This window comes from Wyeomyia smithii, chromosome 1, assembly GCF_029784165.1.
Source record: "Wyeomyia smithii strain HCP4-BCI-WySm-NY-G18 chromosome 1, ASM2978416v1, whole genome shotgun sequence".
Classification (NCBI taxonomy): domain Eukaryota; kingdom Metazoa; phylum Arthropoda; class Insecta; order Diptera; family Culicidae; genus Wyeomyia; species Wyeomyia smithii.
In genome coordinates this window covers 200,557,496-200,579,635 of record NC_073694.1, presented here as the reverse complement: position 1 = coordinate 200,579,635, position 22,140 = coordinate 200,557,496, and the positions used below count along the sequence as shown (strand labels likewise).

The following is a 22,140-nucleotide window of genomic DNA, read 5'->3' as shown; positions in this document are numbered from 1 at the left end:
CAAGAAGGTGCTGCTGTGGCTGACAATTAACGAGAAGGGGATGTTAAAGGTGCTTTTCTTTCGCTCCGCACTGGCCGTGAACGAGGAAATTTATAGTAAGAAGTGCCTGCCGGAAGTTGCGTCATTCATCAAGAAATACCATTGGGGCGAAAACGCGGTGTACTGACCGTCGACCCACTACTCAAAGCAATCGTTGGACGAGATGAAGCGTCCCCTAGCTGACCACATCGAGAGTTTCTTGACAAAACTTCAGAATAAGATCCAACAATTTTGTCGCGAAAATTGATAAATAAAACGAAGAAAGAACTCAAAACATGCCTACACGCCATGGCGATTGTTCCGGTTAACTACTGGAAGGCCACCCATTAACCTTCCCCATTCCTTACTACCCACTCGGAAAAATAGTGTGACGCCGGCCCTGGCCGATCTTACAAACGACGAGATAGTCAGAGTCAGAGTGTTTGGTCCCCGAAAAGACCTAACATCACAAACATCCGGAAAGTGCCAACCGTCAATCCTCCTTCTGGATGGATCCAGGTGTGTTTTCGAATATCAAATATCGTTGTGTATTGGGTTTGTTCAAGTTTTCCGTAGAACTCATCTTTGACGTCATTGGATTTGTCGTTTGCCGGAGCGTAGGTGTTGATTAAACTGTAGTTGAAAAATTTACCCGGTTTTCGCCGAATGACTCTTGTTTTCTGATTTGCCAACCCTACGAAACCGACGCCCCGTTCTGCTGCTTTGCTGGTGTGGTACTTAAAAGAGGTGGGTGTGTGTGCCACAGGGTCACGAAATTCCCTTTCGACTCCCTACCACTGTATTCCTCAAGGGGGCAAGCCAGCTCACGCCGGTTCATCGAGAGATCGGCCGTTCCAAGTACCCAATTTTCAATCGCTTCCCGTTTCCTAATATCATTGTTCATGGTTAAGAGAGGTTTCCGCATGCTACCTCACCAGTGTCGCGATACTTACATCCTGCTGAACAGGCTGCCGTCATAGGTGTAGCTGGCGGGATACAGCATTCCAAACATTCAGCCGCCCGCACCGAATTAGACGCTGTTGTGCGCCGCTTCTAACCTGGGGGCATCCAGGATTGGTTACCCGATCTTCGATAAGGATCCTCGTATCCCGATCGGCACCTCGTGGAGGTTGGAATAGGAGTTGCTGGACAGAGGTGAATGGGCACATTAGGGTCTCAAGTTACACGCCTCCAGCCGTTTGCCAACTCAGAAAAGTTTAAGGCAACCATATTATCTACCTGAAAAACTTAAGTTGAAAGAAATTTGAGAGGATAGTTTATTTTCAAATCACTTTTAGATTTTAGAATCATTTTTTACCTTTAGGTCTAAAATAAATAAAATAAATAAATAAAAGTAAATTACCCATCTAAAGGGGCAGGCTACCCCGCCAGTGATTCGATACGCAGCTGATATATCAGCAAGAATAATTCTCCCGCACCGCTGTTACCCCGCTAGCAGCACGGACCACCATACGATCGAGCGAGTGGAAGTCAACTACAAGTGGCATCTACAAGGTCGTGTGTAAGATACGGCCACTGTGTCACGACACGAAGCTGGATCGTCATTGTTTGTTCTGCGGAGACACTCGATTAATCCAACTATCAGCCGTGAGGTCGTGACTTAGACGTTCGGTGAAGTATTACATTTAGAATTTTTACTATAATTATCAATATTATTACTATGTTATAATATTATTATTAATATTATTATTGATATTATTATTATTGTTATTATTATTATTATTACTACAATTATTATTATTATTATTATTATAATTACTATTGTTATTAGTATTAGTATTACTGTCTTTTTTTTTATTTGATCCATTGTAGATTAAAAAATTGTTTTTAAAATTTAATATCAACTACTTGAACCCCCCCCCCCATATTCGAATATTTATCGTTTGTGTGCGGTAGAGCGTAACGCTCCCGCAAAATGGACGACATGCAGATACAACTTTTCCTGGAAGTGGAAACAAACGGGGAAGAAATTGAAATTTCTCCCATAAGCTCACCCCTACCTTCCCCTGTGCCCTCCCCTTTGCCAAGTCCTGTACCAAGAGTACCGGAAGTACGGGTAAAAGCTTACCCAGATGCCGCTGGCGGTCCCTACGTTGTTTTTTCCCGCCCATAAAGAAGCCATTGAATATTATTCAAATTGGCAAAGACCTGGCAAAACATTTTTCGGCCGTAACCGAGATTACGAAGGTGAGGCCGAACAAACTGCGAGTTGTCGTGAGTAGCTTGAAGCAAGCAAACGAAATTGCTGGCTACGAGCTCTTCACGAGAGAGTATCGCGTGTACATCCCTGCCAAGGATGTAGAAATCGACGGTGTGGTTACCGAGGGGAATCTCACTGTCGATGACATTTTGCGTCTTGAAGTTGGCTGTTTTAAAAACCCCTTGATGCAAAGTGTAAAGATACTGGATTGCAAGCAATTGCTTTCAGTATCCATCGAAGAAGGGAAGAAGAAATTCCTCCCTTCGGATTCCTTCCGAGTAACATTCGCCGGATCCGCGCTGCCGAACTACGTCCGCTTGGACAGGGTTCGTCTACCTGTACGCCTGTTCGTACCGCGGGTCATGCATTGCCAAAACTGTAAGCAGTTAGGTCACACAGCCACCTACTGCTGCAACAAGGCACGCTGTAGCAAGTGCGGAGGCAATCATGCTGAGAACGCTTGCAGTGGGGATACTGAAAAGTGTCTTTATTGCGAGGGAACTCGGCATGACCTTCCGGCATGTCCCGCGTACAAACAGCGCGAGAAAAAAATTAAGCGTTCCCTTAAGGAACGATCAAAGCGCTCTTTTGCAGAAATGCTTAAGAGGGCTGAGCCACCCTTGACAGGAAACATCTTTTCCTTCTTGCCAACTGATGAGGGTACATCTGACGATCCCGTCGAAGGGTGTTCCTATGCCTTGCCAGAGGGATCTAGGAAGAGGAGAATGCTCAACTCTCCGAATCTTTCTCGCAAAGGTCGTAAGATAACCCCTAGCGGAATGACCAATAAGACAACACAAAAAGGAAGCGGTGAAGAAAAACCGAAGCAAGTACCCCCCGGTTTTAATTTCAAATCAAACCAGGAGTACCCACCGCTTCCTGGGGCACCAAAAACCCCTCGTGCACCCATTTCTCGATCAGGAGATAAAAAAGAAACAGGGCTCATAAAATTTTCTGATATTGTGGACTGGATATTTAGACCATTCAACATACCAGATCCCCTACAAAATATTCTTCTTGCCCTTCCTTCTTCCTACAGTGAAAACCTTTTTGAAGCAACTAGCAGCAACTTGGCCCCTCATTTCAGCTATTATATCTTTCAATGACTAATACGGCGAAAAAGGTTAGGAATTTTTTCACTGTATTACAGTGGAATTGCAGAAGTATCATCCCCAAATTCGATTTATTTTCTCATTTGATGAATACATACAATTGTGACGCATTCGCGCTCTGTGAAACCTTTCTCAATTCGAACGATCAACTCAATTTCCACGATTTTAACATTATTCGTCGAGATCGAGACTCACACGGTGGAGGGGTACTTTTAGGGATCAAAAAGTGCTATTCTTTTTTCAGAATCGACCTCCCCTCGATCTCGAATATTGAAGTTGTTGCCATTCAAACGAATTTGAATGGAAAAGACCTTTGCCTTGTTTCGTTATATATTCCCCCATCCGCGCGGATTGAACAGAAGCAACTCCTTGATATAGCAGAATTGCTTCCCGCACCTTTTAGGATTTTGGGAGATTTTAACTCTCACTGTTCGCTATGGGGGTCGCTGTACGACGACAACCGATCTTCTTTAATTTGTAACTTGATCGACGACTTCAATATGACACTTTTGAATACTGGGGAAGCGACACGTGTACCTAATCCTCCAGCACGTGAAAGCGTGCTTGACCTATCCCTCTGCTCGACATCACTAGCGTTAGATTGCCAGTGGAAAGTAATCAACGACCCCCACGGCAGTGATCATCTTCCAATCGTTATATCAATTGCTAATGGTTCAACTCCCCCGAACCCAATCAATATTTCCTACGACCTTACACGTAATATTGATTGGAAGTGTTATGAGTCTATTATAGCGCAATCTATCGAGACTCACGAGGAACTTCCTCCGGAGGAAGAATACGCGTTCTTAGCTGGCTTGATAATCGACGCCGCGACTCAAGCTCAGACGAAACCGATACCCGGGGTAACGATTAGACAGCGCCCTCCCAACAAATGGTGGGACAAAGAGTGCTCTGAGCTGTACGTGCGAAGGTCCGCGGCGTATAAGGACTACCGGGAGTACGGCACTGTCAACCTGCTTCGAAAGTACGAGGCACTGGGCAGGCAGATGAAGAGCTTAGTAAAGGCGAAAAAACGCGGGTACTGGTGGCGGTTCGTAAACGCGTTGTCGAGGGAAACAGCGATGAGCACTCTTTGGGATACCGCCAGGCGCATGCGGAACCGTGACGTTTCGAATGAGAGTGAGGAGTATTCAGATCGCTGGATACTCGATTTTGCCAAAAAGGTCTGTCCGGACTCTGTACCGGAACAGAAAACCTTTCGCGACGCGTTTATAGTAACTACGGAAGAGCCTCCATTTTCGATGTTGGAATTTTCAATGGCTCTCCTGTCGTGCAACAATAAGGCTCCAGGGTTAGATAGAATAAAATTCAACCTGTTGAAGAATCTACCCGATTCTGCAAAAAGACGCTTGTTGAATTTGTTCAACAAGTTTCTTGAGCTAAATATTGTTCCGCATGACTGGAGGGAGGTAAAAGTCATTGCTATTGGGAAACCCGGGAAACCTGCCTCTGATCACAATTCATATAGGCCGATTGCGATGCTCTCTTGCCTCCGGAAATTAATGGAGAAAATGATCCTCTTACGGTTAGACAAATGGGTCGAAACAAACGGTTTACTTTCAGATACTCAATTTGGCTTTCGCCGGGGCAAAGGGACGAACGATTGCCTAGCGTTGCTTTCTACTGAAATTCAAGTCGTATTTGCTCGGAAAGAGCAAATGGCTTCTGCGTTCTTGGATATTAAGGGGGCTTTTGACTCTGTCTCTGTAGAAGTTTTAAGCGCGAAACTTCATTCGCAGGGACTTTCACCAAATTTGAATAACTTTTTGCTCAACTTGTTGTTAGAAAAGCATATGTATTTCTCACATGGCGATTCGACAACTTCCCGAATTAGTTACATGGGCCTTCCCCAGGGCTCATGTTTAAGTCCTCTCTTATATAATTTTTACGTCAATGACATCGATGAATGTCTTGCAAATTCATGCACGCTAAGGCAACTTGCAGACGATAGCGTTGTATCCATTACTGGTAGCGAGGCTAGCGATCTGCAAGGACCATTACAAGATACCTTAGACAATTTGTCTGAATGGGCTCTTAAGCTGGGTATCGAATTCTCTCCGGAGAAAACTGAGTTGGTCGTTTTTTCTAGGAAGCATAACCCAGCTCAGCTGCAGCTCGTACTAACGGGTAAAACGATCTCTCAGGTTTTAGTCGCTAAATATCTCGGGGTCTGGTTCGACTCTAAATGCACCTGGGCTTGTCATATTAGGTATCTGACACGAAAATGCCAACAGAGGATTAATTTTCTTCGTACGATTACCGGAACCTGGTGGGGAGCCCACCCAGGAGACCTTCTGAGGTTATACCAAACAACAATACTGTCAGTTCTTGAGTACGGTTGTTTCTGCTTTCGCTCCGCTGCGAACACGCATATTTTGAAACTAGAAAGAATACAATATCGTTGTTTGCGTATTGCCTTGGGTTGCATGCAGTCGACCCATACGATGAGTCTTGAAGTGTTAGCGGGTATTCTTCCGTTGAAACATCGTTTTTGGAATCTCTCTTACCGGTTGCTAATTCGATGCACAGTTATGAACCCATTAGTAATTGAAAATTTCGAGAGGTTGGTCGACCTTCAATCTCAATCCAGATTTATGACTTTATATTTTGACTATATGGCTCAAGATATTAATCCTTCTTCATACGATTCCTCCAATGTCGCACTTTAAGATACTTCTAATAATGCTATATTCTTCGACACCACCATGAAACAAGACATTTCTGGTATCCCGGATCAATTGCGACCCCAAGAGATCCCTAAGATTTTTTCCAATAAGTTTAAACATGTTAGTTATGATAAAAGGTTTTACACTGACGGATCTAATCTAGATGAGTCCACTGGCTTCGGTGTTTTCCACGAAAATTTTACCGCCTCCTACAAACTCGATGCTCCTGCTTCTGTGTACGTCGCAGAACTTGCTGCTATTCAGTACTCTCTGTGAAGCACACCCCGTATTTCCTGGGGAAAATACGACGGTTTTTAAGTGCTTTAACAGATAAAAATTACCGGGTTACCTTAGCGTGGGTCCCTTCTCATTGCTCGATTCCGGGTAATGAAAAGGCTGACTCTTTAGCTAAGGTGGGTGCTATTGATGGCGATATTTATGAAAGACCAATTGCTTATGATGAATTTTATAGCATTTCGCGTCAGAGAACACTCAACAGTTGGCAATCATCATGGAACTCAGATGAACTGGGACGGTGGCTACATTCCATTTTTCCTAAGGTATCGACGAAAGCATGGTTCAAGGGGTTGGATGTAGGTCGGGACTTCATTCGCGTGATGTCCAGACTTATGTCCAATCACTACACGTTAAACACGCATCTCTTTCGTATAGGGCTTGTAGACAGTAATCACTGCGTTTGTGGCGATGGCTACCATGACATCGAGCATGTTGTTTGGTCGTGTGCCGAATTCTGTGATGTTAGGTCCGAGCTTATAGATTCCCTCCGGGCCCGAGGAAAACAACCGAACGTACCCGTTAGAGACATTCTGGGAAGCGGTGATCTCCAGTACATGACACAACTGTACTGTTATTTGAAAAAGACTGACATTAAAATTTAATATTCTTTTGTCTATTTGTCAGAATAACCGTATACGACGCTGGAGACACGAACACGAAGAGCCTAAATCTATGTTTAAAAAACAAAAAAGAACACCAGTCGAAACACAAATAGATCGTATATCTTAATTAGTTTTAAGCAAGAATTGTATTTCCCTCCTCTCACCTTAAATCCCCACTAGCTCGTAGTCGGCCGCGAGAATAAATAAAAGGCCTCCTTCTTTCCCCTGCTAACGTAGAATTAATACGAATTGTACTTGGCTCAGTAAAACAGAAAATGTATCGTGCCGTGTCAAATAAACTAATTTTAAACCTACCCATCTAAAAACCCTAATTTCATTAAAAAAAAAAAAAAACAGATGAAACCTTTTTTTCAAATCACCATTTGTTTTTTAAATCAATTTTGTTCAGAGTAGTATCGCATATTTATTTTCTAGACATTTCTGGATAACTTTCCACTACTTCTTGTCATTATTTATATATGTCGATTTATAGAAAAAGGTTCGAAAACTATAGCCCTTTTTCAACTGTTTCTCTAGGTTATTTTTTTCGAGATGAAGTATGCAAAATTGTTTAGTTCAGTAAGACTCACACACCCACAGAGTTCATTGAATTCTGAGAGGGTGCTGCCAACATTTGATCAAGTTGGCGCGAACTCTTTTTATAGTAGAACCTTTTTGAGTCGATATTCTCTGAGTCAATATTTTTTTATAATTCGATGTTATTTTCAGTCATTCCGATTTTAACTTACCCCCAATTCCTAGTTGATATTTCTGTTGGTCGATGCCTCCTCTGCTCGATAGTTCCGCGTGGTAACTAGGCTCGTTGTTTGGTTTCTATGAGTCATTTATTTTTTCGAACTCGTCAGACGTGAATATCGTTTGAAAGAGTACTAAAAGAGTACGTTTGAGTAGAGTACGATCAACTCGAATTTTGCAATCTAATTTTCTCTTGATTTATGAAGACTACGTACATGAAACTTTGAATAATTGTTTTCACAACTGTTGCATGCCTGAAGTAGCAATTTGAGTGCTGTTTATTTAGTGGAAGCCGAACTTTTTACGATCAAAATACAGAAGTAAAAAGAACTCTAACCTCGAAATTGTATAGGAAAAGGCCACAATCCCGTTTCACCTTAAGCCGTATGAATAAAAGCGTTTGCTTCACTCATCCCGTGCAAATCTTACGGGAGAAGCAGAGTAACTTCTTTTATTCATACGGCCTATTGATTCTCGATTTGCACTGAAAATGCAGATAATTGAGACACCTTAATTTTATGTGCTAACCGTTGTTCAGATTAACGAGAAATTCTGTGTTCTGTTTCCTAGAAACTGTGAAAAAATGGCGAGTAAAGGAGGCTCTGATCAGAAACCTCCAGAGCAAAATAGTGATGATAGACAAATCCGACCTCGGTTGGATTTTTAAACCATGTTAGACATGACAATTTCTCATTATCAGGAGTAACTGTGACGATTATTATGACCTTTTGTCGCTTTTCTTTAGTCTAGGTACTGGAGGCAGACATATTGATAGAAGTGATCGTCGTTGTCATATCGCACCCTTCAGACACGGTACAGAACCGGAGAATAATGTGTCATTAAATCTGCTTACAAAATGTTTCAAAAAGTTGGAATACAAATTGGGACAATTTTTGGCCAAACATTGAAACCGCTGTTCACGAAAGTAACCAATTTTAATTTAATTTTTCCAATCATTCATTCAAATTTTAATTCACCTCAGTACCGACTTGTTTTCCGAACAGACACACTGCAAACCCCATAAGTGCCTTATCATCCTGATTGTGATTTCGTACGGATGCTTAAGCCCCTGCGTGCAGAAGCTCTTCTATGATGTTTTAAATTTAAAACATTCCAGAATGTTTAAACAAACAAACAAATCTCGTCAGGTTTTTTTTTTCTCTTCCATAAGCTGCTGATGCTGCACGCGCTGCATCCGTCCAAAGGTTACGAATTCACCAACTCAGATGAATCTCAGACAGCGGCTGATCTTTGACATTGGCTGTAGGTTTTATTCATACCGTCGGTGGTTTAGTATTTTGTTCCAATTGATGTTATGATACTTGCTATAATGCAAATTAACTATGATAACAACCTAACGGTCTCGTGTCATTTGTCGTGGAGGTGACATCTTCGATGAAAAAAAAAAAGTTCTTTAACCACGGAAGCAGGCAAAACACAATATTCCACTGCATTAACGACTGATGCCGGCATTGTAAGACCACGCGTTCAGCGTTCACCGGGTCTGGTCGAATTGATAAGCCGGGATAATGCGCTAACCAATAGCGCGTCCTATAAGCTCAATTTGTAGTGAGGTATCAGGAACGGCCAGCACAATAACGTGATAACGAATCTCGGTAAACGGTTCAGTTTCGGTACAGCCTTCCAACTGTTCGGGTCGAAATCGAAAAACGGGTCGCAATCGTTAGAAGATTTAGTGGTTACTTCAAGTTTTAGTGTTATTAGCTGCTAAGTGTGGTGGATTCTGGTGCTCGTGAATCACAGGAACCGCAATGGGTCAGTTCAGTTGAAGTTATTTGTCTGTTCATACGTAAAATATAGTGATAACCTGAATAGGAAACGTGAAAAAAAAAACTATTCTAACTGAGAGTGCTGCTGGCAAATCACTAGTTTGTAACAAAGACATTGTATTTTGAACAAAAAATCGAGAAGGACACGTGCCAGCCTCTCAAAATGAAGGGCCATAATGGCCCAACGACAATGGATACAGTTGCGGCTGTATTGCGGAAATTTGACAGTTTTCTCTTGGGTTAGCTAATTTTCGTTAAAATATTCTACGTTATGTCTCCTCGTTCTTGATAGTGCAGCCGCATTGGAAGTTCGGAAAATGAAGAATTTTTAGGTTTCCTTTAAAATTTTTGGAATAAATATTGTCAAGAACGGGATGCCCCTGTTTTATTATTATAAGAAAAAAATATCCTGTTTGAAATCTTCAGCCACAAATACATATGTTCCACATGTTTGGTATAGAATACATTGCAAATTACAAGCTAAAAAAATGCTCAATCAAAAACCTTCCCATTAGAGTTGCTTCATGTTAATCATTTTTTGACAGAATAAAAAAAACAATCATTTCAGTCGCCGAATAAAAAAGTTCAAGCAACATGTAAACAATTTTTTTAAACTGTTATAAAAGGGAGGTTATCTTTTGCCATGCCAGCAATGACCTATCGTAAGCTTGAGTTTTTTTTTACATTACTGAATTGTCTAACCAAACAATCTCTTGTTTTCTTTGACTTCAATGTACTTTCAGAAGCATCACATGGCCCTTTACCATGCGAAATGTTTAAAAACATGGTATCAATTTAAGAACCTGTTTTTAAAAAGTGTGTAATTCGCGAAGAGCATTCCAGATTTTGTTATCGGGTTGTCGGGTGTTGGGCCCTTCAAAAATGATAACGACTAATAACTGCTAAGAGCTATTAGATTAGATTAGATTTATTAGATCTAATTTCTGTCCAGTTATTACTTTATTAGGTCTAATATGAATGACGATGATTTTTCACAGCTATTATTTCATAGCATTGGTCTGGTTTACTATTCCATAACATCTCCTACTTTTAAAGGATCGCAGCGATTCAACCAGTTTAGAATCCTAACGATTCTGAACTGAACGTTGAACTGGTTGAGCCAGAAACTGGAAACGGCTACTGGCTGATTCTGCATCTTGAAAATCGTAATCTGGTTCACCTAAATTGGGTCTCATCGGTGGAGGCTGAACTCATCTAGTAGCATAGATAGCGGCAGGTTTCGTAGAACTGAAGAGCTTTCATTCTCATCACGGCGTTGCTTCGGCTGATTTGTATGCGAGCAAATGGGACATCCAGTATCCAACAGAACGTTGTTGTTTACTCGGCCTGTGCGCTCCACGATCGTACCAGGAACCTGTTCGATTGTGTTGCATCGGTGAACCTCTGCGTAGACTAGATACTCAGCTTCGAACTTTAGTTGAGCTTGGTATCTGTGGCTTGATAAGATCGAATGTTGTACGGATCGATCTTCCCAGAAACAGGTCAACAGGTGCCTTTTCCCCAGAAGAATTTCGAATCCGGGTTAAGCGGTACGTTAATAACAGGATTTGGAGTTGCTGAAGAGTGACCATGATTTTCTCCTTGACAAGCTTCTTGAGTCAACAGACCTTTCAGCTTGTCCCTTTAACTGTGAGTGATACGGAGCAATGAGGTGACAGATTCCGTTCGCTTTACAGAAATGCCTAAATATTGAACGATGAAGTGGAAGCCGGTGTCTGACACCAGGGTTCGTGGATTCCCATGCCTTACAACGGTTCAATCTCAATAATCTCTAGTGTTGCTTTCATTGTTGTACTGCGGGTGAAACTTCGGGTCATCGAGCGTCGACGATAACCAAATAGTAGATAGTAGCCCATAGTCGATGTGAAAGCGCTCGCAATGCTTCGACGAAATCGGTTAGTATTCTAGATAAGCTTTCTTCGGGGATTTGGTAGCTTCTGCACTGCAATGTCGAACACAGGTTTCTACATCGTCTTTTGTTTGGCCAGTAAACTAAGCTTCTGGTCAACGCTTTCATGCGATCCACCCCAGCATGTTCTCAATGCTCGAAATGTGCTAGAATGCCGACACGCTCACCAAACATTATGCAATCTTGAATGACCTGCAGGCTGTCTCGTCTGGCAAAGAGCTGGTGAACGAATGGACCCTGTAGTTGGGTTGCAGTTTACGGTCAACCTTCGTGGGTGTGCTGGAATACCTCTTGTAGGACTGGATCACGGCTTGTCTTCTTGACTATTGTCTATTCGATTTGCACAGCAGCTATTGTTTGAACTCATTGAGCGTGACAGCAGATCAGCGTGACCAAAACTGGCAGTCAGCAAGAACTAGATGTGAAAGTGGAGAGGTGCGGTGTAAACTGGAATACTTACTTCCAAATATTTTTAGCAAGGGCTTGGTTTTAAGAGTTAATTTGCGTCCGAAAACTATTTTTTGAAAACAGTTATCAGTAAAACTAAGCGCCAGAGCTTCCTTCTCGATTTGTCCACAGTCCTTGTGCGAAGGTCTTAACTAAGCCGTTCGGAAACCGATGCATAATCACAACACCCAGACCGTTCTTAGAAGCGTCACCTACAACGATGGTTTCCTTATCTGGAATCGATCATCCCGATGCCGAAAACGTTGAGATCCGGGATGCATGAAACTCAACTCGAGCTTCCTTGGCGATGCCATGGGCAATGATGTTTGATAGAAATTCTCCTATAATACCAATCTCGTCTCCGAATGCACTGACAGCTACCACTTCCCTCGCTTGAGTTAGTGGTTGGCCAAACGTTTCTCTGGCTTGCTCGGAGAAAATTGTGATGTCAGACACACAGTATATTTAAACTGGACCGGGAAGCCGTTGAGATACACTGATGATGGCTTTTTCGAGCTTAAATTCTCGGGAATGCTTTGGCAGAATACTATTCACGTAGCATTCGTGGAACTACGTGCCAATCTTGTGTAGAAACAACCTCACTTCCGCGTTGTCGTCCAACTAGTTTCCGTCTTTCTTCAAGACGTTTTTGAAACGAGCGTACCACCATTCAAAGTATATTCCGCCGTCGATTCGATGAACTTCACTTCCAGCCGGTTTGGCGTTCGTACGTTGGAGATCCGCAATCTGCTGATGCTGGATAGCGATCAGTACCGTGAGCCGTACAATCGCATTACGAAAATCCTGGTTAGCCATCTTTGAATTCGCTGTTAGTCTTAAAAAAAGGGAAATGGAAATTTGTTTCCGGAGGTGACATGAACATCCTCGTCAACAAAATAGGTTGTGTTCTTCAGAAATGATAAAGAAAGCCTTTCGTTTCTATGATGTACGCAAGCGGCAGCACAAAAACTTTGGCTTTTTTTTTCCTGTATGGACTTCCTCACTGAGACCACAATCGTTGATCTATTGTGAGATATGCCTGGGTGCCTGCTGTATCCCGCACTTCTATTTTTAGCAATACTGCTATTGAGAAGTGCCATGCTAATTATTAATTTTGATCAGTGCTTGTGTGTAATGTACTTCCCTTCGTTTTACACGCTTACTGTTCTTCTATACTGAGCCTCCTTCCTCCTGCCAAATATCGCCAATCATAATTCCCTGGAGAAGTTTCGTCGTGCGTCCTTCTGGCCAGTTTTATTGATAAGAGGGACTTATTTTTTGTTAAGAGAAATTCACGCAAAGGTATTATAGAATTCAGCGTAAAGAAAGGGTAAGTGGTGGGGAGCCTGAGAATAAACTCATACTTAAAGTCCTTTTTGACATCGAATGGCCTGATTCTACTATGATTCGAACCCACGACCATCCGCCTGACAAAGCGGACTCTGTAACCTTGCGGCTACGCAGCTCCCCAAAAATTTTGGCTTATTGATAGTATTTTCACTACCATACCGATGATAGACTAAAACTCCCACAATCAAAACGTTAAGCACAATTTTAGCCAAGCAAAACAAAAAAAAGAATTTCTCAAAAGTATCGATTCATGATAAGGATGATAAGGCATCGCTTGGTGATCACTGAATGGGATCGAAACAAAGAATCGATTACGAAAAAAAAAAACGATCAAACTCGCCCATTACACCTGAGCTTTTTTGATCGATCACCAAGCAGTATGATCTTTTTCCAACAGACCGCTTATTTTCTCTCAGTTAAAATTATCCTTTCAGTGCACCAGCAGTTGAAGCGCCAAAACTCGGGACTACCCCGGATGGAATCGATATCACGATTCGGCAGCATTCCCGTTGTCGAAACGGGCATTAAAACCGCGGGAACCGTTTACCATCGGGTGAAGGTACTTTCGACAAGCAGATGTTATTGTTCGTCCATTGTTGGCCTATAACCTAGTATATCGCTTTTCAGTCGAGCAACGGATTGTTTAATTGGGGCTTCGAAACTGCCGAAGCTCTTGCGTATGCGCTGATGGACTCACTCCGCCCGGCAGCAAAACTGATTGAGGGACCACTCCATCAGTTGGACAATTTTATGTGTATGAGCTTGGATTTTGTTGAACAGAAAGTACCCTCGATGTATCTGCCCCCGGAGATGGTGAGTAGCAAGGTTATTTCCAATGTTCTTGCATAAATGCAAGTTAGCATTCCGAACTGACAGTTCAAAAAACGCAATTTTACAGATGTACTGGAACACTAAGGAATACATGTCGGACCGGCTGGTTAAACCGGTGCTCAGTCGAGCTAACTCGATGAAGCACCTTGGCCACGCGGTGCTGGATTCTCGTGTCTCAAACTATGCAGCCAATCGGCTGGACGGAGCGTTAAATGTTTGCGATAAATATGTGGACCGATTTTTACCAGCTGAACCAGCTGAGGATCAGCCGGACGGTGAGTACACCTCATTAATCGACAGTTGACGATTTGAACGGCAAGCTCATATCATCAGTTTACATTGACCCGACCTACACTATTGACCTTTTGTCTGGGTGTGTTCGAGGCGTGATACAGATAATGAACTAACCGCGTTATTAATCCACACTAATTCGAACGATTAGGTACCTACTTCATGATACAAATCTCTCTCTAGCAGGTAAATCATCCTCTCCGGAGGCAGATGACTCTAACGACTCGCACGTCATTCAAACGATTCATCGGGGACAACGGATTTCCCGTAAGTTGAAACGACGTTTGACTTTCCGAACCCGTCAGGAGCTGAGCGCTTTGAAAAAACAAAGCACGGAAGCCGTACACGTAGTGTTTTACGTAGCCGAATTAGTTGCCACCAACCCACGGTTGGCTCTACAAAAGGGCATCGAGTTGTGGAAATATTTAAGCGCTGATGAACCCGAAAACCAAGAACGACCACAAAATCTGGAACATCTAGTTGTACTACTAACGCGTGAATCGGCGCGTAAGATGGTGCATTTGATCAACTACACTACCAACACAGTTACCAAAATCCCTAAAACGATTCGTTCACAAACACGAGAGCTACTGCACCATTTCCTGTTTGCTACCGACCGGCTTATAAAGGTTGGTTTAACACACTTTTTCATTTACTTTCCAACAGGCTATGATAATAAAACAATTAAAAATAAGCGACTACTTACAGGCAGTTCATCTGGAGAAAGCGAAAAACGCAACCATCACTGAGGCAACTGGATTAGTCCACAAACTTCAACACACCTACGACGAACTGCAGAATCAAACTAATCTTGCTTTGGTAAGAACTCATTCTAAAACTTATTCATTTACGGAATTTATATTTTTCTATCATTACACCAGCATGGTCAGTTATCATTAGCTCACATTAACTCTCATCATGATTTGATCCATTGGATACTTTTTAAATTGGTAATTTGCATTTGCTTCCATATTAACATTGCCCGGTAAAACAATAGCTGTAGAGCAACTTTTGAACGGTTATCCTTTCACGTTTGTGCCATCCGCTAGGAACGTGTAGCAGTCTTTCTTTCCGGCCGGTTGGAAGCGGAAAAAATCACCACCAGCGACAACCCTAGGCGAAGAATCCAGAATCGAGCTAACAATAACCCAATGCATTCTAGCATCAATGGCGTTTATTAGTGTGCGGACAGCCGAACTGCTTCACCGGCAGCTCCAGGAGGGCATTGCCGGTCCACTGGTCGAGGATGATGTGCGAGACATTTGGATTTGAGTTACACGGCGCTGGGCTGCACGTGCAATAAACTGGACTGCTTGATATTACTCTTTTAGCATATATGCGTTAAGCTAAGAATTCTCATATCTCGGGAACAACCGCACCTAGCGGTGCTTGTTACTGTAATCTTTATGTTGTTAAGACTTCTGTCATCCAATAAAAAACTGAATAGCTGATAGAATTTACATATATTTTTTACACTGAGAATAAAGTGTTGCTTAAATTACCTTGAGTTGAATTTTTCACGCGCCCTACGCCTCACGTAGCAATTTTTTCCTAGTCTTAATCATTGGAGTACAAGTAACTGCTCCGTCACCGTTTCCCTCCGATGGACGGCTGATGAACACCTTACTTTCGAATTCCTCCGCAGTAATGTCGGGGCTATCGTCGCTCGAAGACATTCCTCGTAAGCTCGAGTCATGGCACGGTTCTGAAACTTGTTGAGGCTTCTCTTGTAGCGTCAATCTGTCTATGCTGATTCCAACAGGAAGATCGTCATCGTCTATTGATGGCATTTCTAACCCCAGAGCAGCGTAGTACTGGCTTAATAACGCTGCAACCTCCTCTGCTTTTTCTTCTGCTTCCTGCAGCAGCTGATCAAGCTGCTCCGTCTGGTGGACGACAACGTTGGCTTCATCATGTACAGCAACGAGATCATCGGTCGTCTTTTGGAGAAATTGTTTCGCAGAATCAACTTTACTTCCTGAAGTAATGGGTTCTTCACTGTATCCGCAGGCAAGTGTCGCTACTTTTTTCCGAACTACCCGCAACTTAATGTCGATTTCTGCGGCATGTTCTTTGGCGTTTCCAAACATTAGTGAAATGATTAAATTTTATTCACTACACAACACAACGGTTATTTACGTTATTTATGATTAAACCGATTAAACGGATTAAACTTCAAAATACCAACTATCATTCGCGCCTTTCTCATATCAACTGTGGTATTCTTATTTGAGGGCCACATGGAAGTTACGTACTTCTCTGTGCCAATAATTTGCGTGTGGGTTATTGACTAGACTAATCCGCCAGTACAAAATTATCAGAAACTCTAATTTTAAGCCTGGCTAAGGAGCTCTGACAGTATCTGAACATTATATTTTTTGTTAATTTTAATTTTCCTTGTGTAGTTACTGTTAGTGTAAAGTTAAGTAAATTTTTATTAATAAAAAAATACTTTAAAAATAAGGTCTATATATAGATGAAATTAGCAATCTTTCTTTTGTTTGTTTTCTTGTGCTTGTCTAAAACATGTACCCTAAAAACACAATCGTCGACTCTTGCTTACCTGAATAGGGTATTCACAAAACCAGGAAGAAATAGCTGCATGCGAATTTCTATTACCTTAACTTATGAAAATATATAAAGCTTTTATTTTAATCAAACTATTTATCTTCAACTAGATTTATCAATTGTTACGTAATATGTGAAGATTTAGGTAACTTTGTCGGAGTTGTCGGAACTGATTCACATGGACACGAATCTACTATATAAAAATGGAATTCCGTAACGCTTGATCTTATTGATATTATTCCCTTCGTCTCTGAGGTGTACAGTAACTACGTGAAAACATGCACAATTATGACTTTTTGTGCTGAATTTGCCTCTAAATCAAAATTAAAAGCGATGACATATGATTCTTTGAAGATATTTGAGATATTTGAAGAAAATTTTGTAGTATCTGATCACTAAAACTTGAGATATTATTCACAAAACTACGTAAAACATGCAAAATTATGACTTTTTGTGCTAAATTTGCCTCTAAATCAAAATTTAAAGCGATGACATATGATTATTTTTCAATTAAAATGTTTGTCAATGTTCAGAAAAGACATTTGGGGAAAAATTATTAGTATCTGATCACTAAAACTTGAGATATTATTCACAAAACTACGTAAAACATGCAAAATAATGACTTATTTTGCTGAATTTGCCTCTAAATCAAAATTTAAAGCGATGACATATGATTCTTTTTTTTATTAAAATGTTTGTCATTGTCCAGAAAAGAAATTTGAGGAAAAATTTTTAGTATCTGATAACTAAAACTTGAGATATTATTCACAAAACTACGTAAAACATGCAAAATTATGACATTATATGCTTATTTCGTCTCTAAATAAAAATTCAAAGCGGTTATATGCGATTCTTTTTTCATTGAAATGTTAGTTGATGTTCAGGAAAAACATTTCAGGAAAAATAATACTAAAATTTGAGATATTATCCTCAAAACTCCGTAAGACATGCATAATTATGACTTTTTATACTCCAATCGTCTCTAAATCCAAATCAAAATTCAATCATATGCCATGATTCTTTTTTCATCAAAGTTTTCGTTGATGTTCAGGAAAGACATTTGAGGAAAAATAACAGGTATCTGATAACTAAAACTCAAGTTATTATTCACAAAACTACGTGAAACATGCAAACTCATGATTTTTAATCTTGAACTTGCTTCTAAACCAAAATTTAAAGCTATGATCAGTGATTTTTTACAATGAAATATTCGTTAAGGTTAGGGAAGTTTTTTGAGGATATCACATGAAAAATGGAAAACCATGATTTTTTTAATTTGTTTCAATCAGAATTCTAAGCGATATCATGTGATTTTTTTTTCAAATAATAAATCGTTGTTCCTACAACACTTGCAAATATTTTCCTGCAAAAAAAACTCATTTTTTGATTCAGTGCGAGTCGAGCATAACAATTTTACATTTCTGATATTTTCGTAGTTTTGTGAATAGTAACACATTACGGGATTCGACTTACTTTTTCACTTTTATTTTACTTTTATTCAAACTATATCTTGGGAGATTGATTTAAAGAAAGACTACATTTCATTGGTTTGAACATCGATTAAGGGGCGACTTCAGCATTAAAACTCATGCTTTTTTAATTTCTACGTAGTTTTGTGAATTAAAGCACAATTGTTAGTTATCAGAAAACCTTCTCTTCTTCTCAGACGTGTTTCTTGGACACTAACAAACCTTTTTCAATTTGAAAAAAAAAACACATGTCATCTCTTTAGATTTCATCGTAGAGGAAAACTGAGCATGGCTGGTCATGCTCATGCTCAATTCTTCTTACGTTAATTTCTTTCTTAGAAAAGACATAAAAAGAGGTTTTACTGTAAACGATTGTGGAATGGCCCGGTTTCAGGAAAATAGTCTAAAGTGGTATTTCACCAACAATTTCAATACTTCCGAAAGTGGAACTCCATACGTCATTTCGAAATTCTAAATGGTGACTTCAAGTTTACGTTCTGTGCGTTCTTAGAATATTGATGTATGTAAACGATGCGAAATATTTTTGAAGTGAGTTGTGCTTATGCATCAATGAAATATAAAAATTGATTCTCAATTTTGAAACCTTTGATCCCGAGCATCGCCGGGAACGTTCAACTAGTTATAGATCAAAACATAACAGCCAAAGACAGTGCTGCACACAGTGATAAAGTCGGAAGCAGCAGAAAAAGTGCAATCCGTCTGTGTTCTTCGGTAATCATTACTCCGAACCGTTTAAAACTAGGTAATGCATCGATAACCGCTTTTGAAAATTGTTATCCAACCCCTCTTACACGTAGATGGCCGTACTGCAGAGTATCAAACCGTTACAATCCTTCCTGCGTGTGACTGTCTACAACCAGCTTCAGGCTATCGCTAATTTCCGATCGTTCAGAATGACTGCTAGGCAGCGCTCGGAAAAAGTACTGGAACAACTAAAGGAATCGAACCCCTATTTCGAAAAGTATGCCAGTAAAATAGCTGCTGTTCAGCAAAGTTCACCCGAAGAGTTTCTCGCTCGGTTGGATAATGTGGAGAAAGAGAAAAGCAAGTCAAAACCTGCTGTTTCAGAACCGACCCGCGATTATTCGGACCTTTTGAGTCCAAAAGCTCCCCTCCAAGTGAAAGATTCCCTGCACCCAGATCAAACGCATAAAAAATTAAGTGATATTATGAAGGTGGAACTGGTGCAGGATCGAAATGCGGATGAAATCAGAGAGATCTGGCTAAAGTACCACCAGGGAAAGGAGGTAATCTCTGCTGCCATTCCGTTGGAGCAGTACGATCTGATGATGGAACGTGCTCGAAAATATCCGGTTTTTATACTCCCGATTCCAAGAAGCCAAGGCTACGAGTTTATAATGTTGCAGTTTTTTGCCAATACAGTGCACTTTACTCCATTGATCAATTATCAGGTAAAACATTAGGAATTTCGTAGCGAGTAAAATTCTAAAACTTTTCATCCAAAAGGTACATAAGGAAAACGCACCGGAATGCTTGAATGTTGCCATGTACACAGAGCTACGCGATAAGGGGCTGGTCCTGATGCGGGGAGAATATGACTCTAAGGTCATCTCTGGACAGGAAGCGCAATGCTTGGCTAACCAGCTCCAGTTGTATTACAGCCAGGAGAATAAGAGCAAACTAGCCCTGCTGGAAACTTTCACCAATCAACCGGAAAAGTTTAAACATATGGATATAATTGAAGAGCTGAATAACCTTAAAATAGGTGGGTAAGACTTTACTATGGGGATAGCGATTTGAAATTGTATAGACATAAATATAGCGAAAATTATTGAAAAGAAATTTCACAGTTCTTGTTTGTGGCAGTTTGAGTTTTTCTGCCATTTGCTCCATATGATTTATTGAGTCCCAAACATCAAAAGCAGAATTTTTCACTTTTGAGTGTTAGAAGGGTAGTTTCCGTGTAACTTAATCATAGTGCTGCAATTGGTGGATGGAAATTATTAATACAATATTAAATAGTCTTATTGACTTTTACTAATACACTAAGGTCGCTTTTTACGCGGTTATTTTTTTACGCGGATTCCGGAATTTACGCGGTTTTTTTTACGCGGATTCCGGAATTTACGCGGTTTTTTTACGCGGATTCCGAAATTTACGCGGTATTTTTTACGCGGATTCCGGAATTTACGCGGTCTTTTTTTTGCCCGGATTTCGGTTCCCCTTCACTCGGAATGCAAAATTAACGATGGTTTTTTTACGCGGATTCCGGAATTTACGCGGCACGTATCCCCCGCGACTTTAGTGTAGTCTGTTTGAAACACACTGCTCTGGTCAATTTAACATTTTAATTTATTTTGTTGTTCATTGAGTATATTCCAATTATAAATTGGATCACCCCTCGTCAAACCATTTCTGTCTTTTTTTTTTACTGTGCATGCGTACAGATGCGTACAAGCACACGAAACAAAGGAGAAACGTCAAAAGCAGAACCATCCGCAAAATCACGAACTAGCTGTGTCCTCGTTTTGTGTCAGTGAATTTCGGCTTGCGGAGCGCGTTTTTTGCCGAACCGAATCCGTGTTTCTCGTTTCGGGCAAGCTACCCGTAGGCCGTGCACCGCCACATTTGTATTCACCGGAGAGTCGTGCAGCCAGCGTCGGCGACAGCAGCAAAAATGTCCGCAATATCCGCCACCGAGAAGCCACAGATGCAGCAAATCGACCTGAGCACGCTTAACCTCCAGCAGCTGACTCAGCTAAAGAATCAACTTGATCAGGTGTGTACATTAAGTGGCAAGTTGCGTGGGTGATTGATTTTGAAGAATGAATATGACTTGTGTTTGCAGGAGCTTACGTTGTTCCAAGAATCACTGCAGGCGTTAAAAATGGCCCGCGTCAAATATTCCGGCTCAAAGGAAGCGTTGGAACAATTCAAGCCCGACTGGACCGAAAAGCAAATCCTGGTTCCTCTGACAGGGAGTATGTACGTACCAGGGACAATCAAGGATGCGGATAATGTGATCATAGACATCGGCACTGGTTACTACGTGCAGAATGTAAGTCAACATCCGAAGAACACTACAAATGCAATTTCTCTATACTATTATTGTAGGACCTGGAGGGTGCGAAGGATCTGTTCAAGCGGCGTGTAGATTTTGTGCAGAAACAAATGGAAAAAATAGAAGTACTTGGAATGGAGAAATCGAAAATTCGGGATGCCATCCGGGAGGTCATGGAAATCAAGCTGCTGCAATTCGAAAAAGAAATGCAAAAACAACGGGAAGCAATTGAAAAATAGTTTCCTCCCTCGTCACAGCCAGCCCTGTTCTGTTTATCGCTTCATTCTCTGCTTTAATTGAACAAGATTTTATTAATTTATGCTTTCATAAATAATCGATCACCGTCGCTCGAATTCTGAAACGTTGGTTTGATTTAGTTTAGAAGCAATCCCGCTTACGACTGTGGATTTTTGAAATGTTGGTTCTCTTTTTTCAAGTATATATCCACTCGCGATGCATTATAGAAACAAATTGCTAATCGTTATAGCCCACGAGCAACTCGTCTCATTAGAAATACATGTTCGAGTCAAGTCTACTCAACTTCTACAATAGAGCCCTAGATAGAAATATGCAATGTCCATTGTTCATATGTGCTCAATGTTAAATTAAGATATTTATTTATTATTATTATTTTTTTTTTTGATAATTTCTTCTCCCCATGAAAGACTCAATGAAGGAGACAACGTGAATGTTATTTGGGCTTATTACGGATGTCACTTCACGGTGAG

General features: G+C 40.9%; 3 protein-coding genes across 17 annotated transcripts; all 3 read left to right on the top strand.

Annotated features, from left to right (window-relative positions):
- The first annotated feature begins 9,265 nt into the window (after positions 1-9,265).
- Positions 9,266-15,833, top strand: LOC129733959 (lipid storage droplets surface-binding protein 1). 15 transcript variants are annotated; one of them, XR_008729748.1, is made up of 7 exons: positions 9,266-9,722; positions 13,627-13,769; positions 13,838-14,035; positions 14,109-14,316; positions 14,516-14,961; positions 15,028-15,151; positions 15,214-15,247. XR_008729748.1 is itself a non-coding variant. In XM_055695610.1 (7 exons), exons 1-7 carry the CDS (start codon positions 9,647-9,649, stop codon positions 15,319-15,321), a joined length of 1,290 nt encoding a protein of 429 aa, XP_055551585.1. In that variant the 5' UTR covers positions 9,270-9,646; the 3' UTR covers positions 15,322-15,450. The 15 variants fall into 15 exon arrangements, 12 of the variants coding, with proteins under 12 accessions (XP_055551585.1, XP_055551582.1, XP_055551580.1 ...); XR_008729747.1 differs by lacking the exon at positions 15,214-15,247 and adding an exon at positions 15,392-15,531 and having other exon boundaries at positions 9,267-9,722; XR_008729746.1 differs by lacking the exon at positions 15,214-15,247 and adding an exon at positions 15,382-15,523 and having other exon boundaries at positions 9,270-9,722.
- Positions 15,834-18,990: 3,157 nt separating this feature from the next.
- Positions 18,991-20,193, top strand: LOC129728378 (ATP synthase mitochondrial F1 complex assembly factor 1). Its single transcript, XM_055686818.1, has 3 exons — positions 18,991-19,132; positions 19,188-19,802; positions 19,858-20,193. The coding sequence occupies exons 2-3, from the start codon at positions 19,188-19,190 to the stop codon at positions 20,122-20,124; spliced, it is 882 nt and encodes a 293-aa protein (XP_055542793.1). The 5' UTR covers positions 18,991-19,132; the 3' UTR covers positions 20,125-20,193.
- Positions 20,194-20,815: 622 nt separating this feature from the next.
- LOC129730412 (probable prefoldin subunit 5) lies at positions 20,816-21,773 on the top strand. The gene is made up of 3 exons (XM_055689732.1): positions 20,816-21,130; positions 21,200-21,409; positions 21,466-21,773. The coding sequence occupies exons 1-3, from the start codon at positions 21,029-21,031 to the stop codon at positions 21,649-21,651; spliced, it is 498 nt and encodes a 165-aa protein (XP_055545707.1). The 5' UTR covers positions 20,816-21,028; the 3' UTR covers positions 21,652-21,773.
- Positions 21,774-22,140: the final 367 nt, after the last annotated feature.